The 7209-nt window shown below is 33.7% G+C and overlaps 1 protein-coding gene across 1 annotated transcript; it reads right to left on the reverse strand.

Annotated features, from left to right (window-relative positions):
- Nucleotides 1-5069: 5069 nt before the first annotated feature.
- Nucleotides 5070-6700, reverse strand: LOC111909311 (7-deoxyloganetin glucosyltransferase). The gene is made up of 2 exons (XM_023905118.3): nucleotides 6152-6700; nucleotides 5070-6035 (listed from the first exon to the last, which is right to left on the reverse strand). Exons 1-2 carry the CDS (start codon nucleotides 6654-6656, stop codon nucleotides 5122-5124), a joined length of 1419 nt encoding a protein of 472 aa, XP_023760886.1. The 5' UTR covers nucleotides 6657-6700; the 3' UTR covers nucleotides 5070-5121.
- Between the last annotated feature and the right edge of the window lie 509 nt (nucleotides 6701-7209).

Genomic DNA, 7209 nt, shown 5'->3' on the forward strand with positions numbered 1-7209 from the left:
TTTTTCCCTGCACTTTTATATTTGACGGGTTATTTCCTAGTTGTATATAATTAAGTTTTTATAAATCCAAGGCATAGAGCGTTTTACCTAATTATAGCATCATAGTTAGATGAAGTGTCAAATTCAACAACTTAATACAATAAGTACCTGTAATGGATCTGAACATATCTGATTAACAACTTATTTTAAAAATGCTATGATGTCCGCTTTTGTCAAACCTGTAATTTTTAACCCGGAGAACCGGTTACCGGTTATCGGAGAACCGCTTTTGACAAATCTATTATTTTGATTAACTCTTCATTAATGATTTTCTTCTGTAAATAGATGTAATTGTTAGACTATAATGTCCTGATTAATGAATATTTGAAAGTGTAGTGCTATACAAAATGATAAAAAAGGTGTAAAAAGTTAGGAAAGAAGCACACATTTTGAAATGTATTTAGTAAGAGCACCGCTACACAACATGGAAGCTTCTTCATACGGATAGAGAGCAACATAAACCATACTCTCAAAAAATGAAAATTATAAATACATTTTTTCAAAAATAAATAACTTTTTGTATAAATCATAGTTAAAAAAGAATATAATATATGAACATACCTTACTTCCCCTTGATATCAAATTATTCACTTCTACCTCTAACTCCTTCTACTTACTTTGCGATTGTAACTATGGAGCTGTACCTTTATATTCAACATATAGCCTGTAAAACAAAACTTTCAATCATATTTACTTAATTGTTTTAAGAAAAGAAACATAATTTTTTTTGCATTTTCTTATTAAAAATCATACCCATCAGGGAAATGACAGCCTTTATTGGCTCCAAATGGCGTAATCCCACCTGTCCCATACATACATCCAATAAGTGTCAAGTTGAATCTAACCTGAAACAGTGGAGTTGCCACATAATTAAAATCTAATTACCCTATTCGGTTATATGAAGTTCTTAAAATTTTGATCCAAAGGTTCTAATTAGAGAATATATGTTCCTCTCTTCTCTTCATCATGGCTTCCATCTTCATTAACAAACTTATTAACATATTAATAAGGTCATTATCATTGGAGAAATGACTTAGCCAAAATTATTAGAACATTATATGCACACATTTTACTTAGATTTAAGTTTCCCCCTTGATCATCAACAGGTAGCAGAACATAAACTCCCAAACTGCACATATAAAAAAAATCATTTAAAAAAAAGCCAATTACAATAGAAAAATCATAATATATGATGAGAAAGGCTAACCATACTTAAAGCGTTATTGGAATACGACATGTAGAAGCAAGTATGTCGACTTACCACTTCATTGGGATGAAAAGAGTCAAAGAACAAATACTCAGTGGAATTTTCACATACTTCATTCTCTTTTATCCATCTTACCCCTCCACATTTGTTATGCATTCTTGATTCCTTTGATGGAAGCATAAATTCAAAACAAAATACAACATTAGGGGTAAAATCATCCAGATTTGATATTTTACTTACAAATAAGGTATTATTATGCATTTTATCAAAATATCTTTAATGGAAGAGTATATTAAAAAATAGTTGGAGGGAAGTAAATATGTGTGGCATGATAACATGGTAACATTTTTATACTGAATTTGGAAGAGTCACACGAACATCAATTTAACTGAAAATGCAACCCTAAATGGTGTAAATCTCAATTTCACCAGAATATGACTTTCACTGCACGGGCTTGTTACCTACACAAATGGACACATAAATAAATATGTATTGAAAATCTATATAAATGATTAAAAGTAATACTGATAACACATAAAATGAGGTTTGAATAAAATTTTTCCTTGTAATTTGAAGGCAACAACTAAAATTTTAAGACCAATTTTTTTATTTCCTTGTATGTAAGAAGTGTCCCTTTTGTCAGAAATCAAGATCATAGAAAGAAGCTAAGTTTTTTAAGCCAATATATTATATATCATTAAACCATTATAAAATAAATATGCGCCTCTATCGAGTGCTTGTTGAGTGTAATCCTAAAGTAATGAACTTTTTCAAGGTTCATGTAGCCCTGCCAGTAAGATAATATAAATTAGGGAGAATTTCATATATGCCCCTCTTAAACTTCAAAATATCATATTTGCCCAGCTTAATTTCTCAATATCATATTTACCCTTCATAAACCTTCAAAATATCATATTTGTCCAAATCCTTTTTTATAATGTTTTTAATATTTTATAATCATTCTTTATACCTTAGAATTATTATAATAATTAAAAATATTAACCATATTATCTTTATGTCTGTGATAATGGAATGTGAACTTCTAAATTGTTGGAATGTCGCCCTCTTGACAAACAAAAATATTCATCTTCAACCCTCTATATGGAATATATATTTTGATTGTCTAGTTTTTGTTGTTGTTGATTATAATTATGTTGTAGATAGAGGTTATTTTAGATATTACCATTGATATTTTGATGTTTAAAATGTACATATACGATATTTTGATATTTAAGAAGGGTATATATGATATTTTAATATTTAAAAAGGACATATATGATATTTTGAAATTTTATGAAGGGTAAATATGATATTTAGAAATTTTATAAAGGGTAAATATGATATTTTTATGTTTAGGAAGGGCATATATGAAATTCTCCCTATAAATTAAGTTATGACATAAATCTTTCAAAAGAATTAACAAATTATTTGCATATGCAAACTCATAAAGCTTCTTCATGCTTCCTTATCGGTGGCGTCCAACCTCTGCACCTCACTCATTCTTTTCCACTCGAAAGTCAAAACAAATGAAGATTAGGGCAAACCAGACACCAAAAGGGGATGCAAAATAAAGGATGAATCGACTGATTCCTGCCGATGTCGACAATGTAATTGGAAGCATAACAGTGTTCAACTTTCATTTGAGATATCTAGACTTTTTTATATAACACCACAAAGGTAATAAGCTAGACAGATACCCTCCATTTAGAATCCCATGGTAGATAACCTCATTGACAGACATGTGAGCATCATCTTTGTCCTAGCTATGTGGGTGGAAAGGGATATTTGGTCCTCGGGTGATCTCAACAGCAATAATGGCAACCAACTGTATGAAAAAAAGAGATAATTAGAAACCAAATTTGCAAAAAAGATCACTTCCGGTTCGGATTTATAAAAAATGTAAGTAGAAATTAGAAATTCGATTTTGCTTTATAGCCCTAACTGACACTTCGACATCAAATCAGCGAGCATACAAAGTCAAAACAAATGAAGATTAGGGCAAACCAGACACCAAAAGGGGATGCAAAATAAAGGATGAATCGACTGATTCCTGCCGATGTCGACAATGTAATTGGAAGCATAACAGTGTTCAACTTTCATTTGAGATATCTAGACTTTTTATATAACACCACAAAGGTAATAAGCTAGACAGATACCTTCCATTTAGAATCCCATGGTAGATAACCTCATTGACAGACATGTGAGCATCATCTTTGTCCTGGCTATGTGGGTGGAAAGGGATATTTTGTCCTTGGGTGATCTCAACAGCAACAATGGCAACCAACTGTATGAAAAAAAAAAGATAATTAGAAACCGAATTTGCAAAAAAGATCACTTTCGGTTCGGATTTATAAAAAATGTAAGTAGAAATTAGAAATTCGATTTTGCTTTATAGCCCTAACTGACACTTCGACATCAAATCAGCGAGCATACAACTTCATTACAGAGAAATTTCAATTAACTAACCTTTTTGACCATCGAAGATGAGGAGAGAATTGGGAATCTTGAAGATGAACAACTGAATTCAACAATAACAGTCGAGCTGACCAAAGGCAATATGTCTGTGTGTGTGGGGTTCCAGGAAAAGCCGATGAAGTTCATGATGAATAAACAAAAATCAAATGAAAAGCAAAATCAAAATGAAGACCTATATTGATTACCTTAGGGGTCCAACAAACGAAAATCAAAATCAAATGAAGACCCAAAAGTGGAAAAGACGATACATGCTTAACATGAAGGTGGGTAAGGGGATAATGATTCCGGCAACTAAAGCGGCGAAGGTGACCAAAGGTGACTGTCACAACGAGGGAAATCGGTTGAACACATGCCGACATGCGGTGGGGGTATATGCTTATGCGTCAACAGGGGCGATGCTGGTGGTGAAAGTCGGTGGAAGAGATGATGAATAAGAGAAGAGACTGGAAGGATGAAGACAATGAGGTCAATGGCGGTGGATAGAATCGGTGAGTGAAAGATAGAAGTTCAGGTGGAAGATAGATAAAAACAATCGGTAATGAAGAATAACCGGTGGAACCATGAGATCGGAAAAAATACCAGCAATCCGAAAGTGATTGGGTGGGAAAACGGTGAAGACAACAGGCGTCTAACACGTAGCAACAAAAATCGAGCAAATGACAGAAAGTGCCCAAAAAACAAAGACGGAAAAAGAAATCCAAAAATAAACATGTATATATAAAGGAAAGACTATTTTTTACAAATTCTTAGCCACTTTACTGTAGCTAAGGTAAAATAATTTTAATATATATATATATATATATATATATATATATATATATATATATATATATATATATATATATATATATATATATATATATATAAAAGTTTTAAACTACCCTTTCGTGGTAAATACTTTTGAAAACTACTATGTAAAAAACTCCAGGTAACTATATGTATTCCATATTTGTAGTGATTAAATAATAAGGCATTTTCCTCCTTTTAAATTTCATTTTTTCATAATAAACTAAAATATCTAGAGATTACTTATTTGGTAAATTAAATATGAGATTTTCTAATATCCTCACATATAAGAAAAATATTAATTATACGAAATATTATCCTAACTAAAATCAAATGCATTAATTGTAATTAATACTTCTGATTGAAAAATATAAAATACATTAATTACAAGAAAATATTCGCATTTCATTTTTAATATTTAAACCGTATATATCAATAATATTGTAACCATAGCAAAAAAGTAATTATTATTATGGGAGATCAAGTAATGGATGATAGAATACATGAAGTAAACAATTAACAGAATACAATTGTCCTGAATATGAAGCCGTCAATGCTTGCGTTGTACAACTTTGAAACGCATAAATTAATTCCATGTTCCAAGCACCCGAACCCTAACATCGAAGTAGCACTTCCTTGATCAAGTTGTCTATGTTCAACCAAGATGACATGGATTCAGCCTTTTCCTTCCAAACTTCAGCCATTTTCTTCATATCTTTACCTTTTTCTTCATCCATTAAAATATTCACAAGCTTTTCAACCTGTCTTCTGTCGACAGCACTATCTATCTCCATCCCAATGCCCCATTGATTACAGCTATACCAACAATTTGTCTGTTGTTCAGCAAAGAACGGCCAACAAATCATCGGAACTCCACTCGATATACTCTCCAAGGTGGAGTTCCATCCACTATGTGTCAGAAATCCTCCAATTGATGGGTGATTTAGAACTTTTTCCTGAGGACACCAACTTGCCAACAACCCCCTGCCACTCGTCGCAGCTAGGAACTCCGGTGGCAGCATGGGGGAGTCTCCGGAGACAAGGTCTGGTCGGATAACCCACAAAAAAGTCTGATTACTGTTGGCAAGTCCCCATGAAAACTCAACTAGTTGCTGGGGTGTCATCACGGCTATGCTTCCAAAATTCACGTAAACAACCGAATTAGATTCTTTGGAGTCCAGCCATTCCAGACATTCGGCCTCTTCTTTCCAGAGACTTGAACCCAATAACTCCAAATCCTTGTTCTTTAAATTGTTTTCGAGGGTATGTAAAGGCCCGATTGAGTACACACGAGGATAGATCGAAGAGAGTTCCTTTAACACGTCGTGCTCTAGGTCCTCGAAAGTGTTGAGTATGATTGCCGAAGCTCGTTTGGCTCTTGTGGTTTCTCGAATAACATAGTTGACCATGATATCGTCTGGATCTGTAGTTCTAAGGAAAGTTGGCATGTCTTTCAATCGTATGCCTTTCATGCTAGGTATGCAATCAACGACTGTATCCAAGTACCCATTTGTTAAGTCGGCAGAATCTGCATGTTTATAAAAGAAATTTTAAAAACCAAAAGTAAACTTCCTAAATGTACTAGCAATATAGAAAGAATTTGTGAAAGTGGTATTAAGGAGGTAAATTCATACGATGCATAACCTTTTAGTGGAATGAATCCTTTTTCTCTGAGAGTGCTATAGTGTACATAGGCCAAAAAACCACAAGCACTAGTTGTCCAAAACAAAACATCTGGTATTCCCAATTCATCAGCTGCATCAAGTGTGAAGCTCATTGAACAATCAGAAACTATACAACTCACTGGAGGTGTTGTGGTGGTATCATTGAGTTTAAAGAGAAGCTTCTTGAAAGGTTCAAGAGACGTTTCAGAGGTGGACTTGCATAAAGAGGGAATGTCTTGGGTGGCATCTAGGTTTTCCGGTGGCGGAAGGCCATCAGGAATGGTCTCAAATTTGAAGGAATTGTGGTGGCTGAGGGTGGCTGAGCCCTGTGACCTGAGGAAGCGTTGGTGGTTGAATTCGGTGTTGACGAAGGTGATATGGAAGCCTTTGGAATGGAGGATCTTGGCTAATTTTAGCATGGGATTGATGTGGCCTTGTGCTGGAAAGGGTATGCACACTGCATGAGGTTTAACAATGGATCCCATGATTGTATGTTTGAAATGTTTCTTGTCTGGACACTTTGTGTTTAAGGTGCCTTGTATGGGTTTTATAGGATGAAAAGACAAAATCGATTTGCATCACCGAAAACTGAACTTTATAGCATTAACTTATATAGTTTAAATTATTCAACTTTGGTCAAAGTCATATATCCCCATCGTCTCGACTATAATATAGCTGATAAAGTATCCAGACTCCAGAGTCAAACAAGATTTGCCATCTAAACTCTAAATAGCTCTACCATCGTTGCAACTTGCAATATATCATTGGACCTTTTTTCGCAATAGAAGGCAGAATCGGTACTTTCGAGAAGGCGAACTCTGCTACGTGGTAAATACAGCATTGTCAATGTACCTGAATGTGTATTTATTCACTGGCCAGTAATTAATAGAAGAGTAGTCAGCTCACTAATTTGGTTTTTTAGAGAATGAGTTTGTGACGGCCGTAAACTACATGGACAATTTATGTAATTTTTTCTAAATTTTATATTTGTGAGTATATGGTTTTGAGTCATTTTCAACTTTATAACATGTTATTTTC

This window comes from Lactuca sativa, chromosome 1 (genome assembly GCF_002870075.4).
Source record: "Lactuca sativa cultivar Salinas chromosome 1, Lsat_Salinas_v11, whole genome shotgun sequence".
NCBI classification, from domain to species: Eukaryota; Viridiplantae; Streptophyta; class Magnoliopsida; order Asterales; family Asteraceae; genus Lactuca; species Lactuca sativa.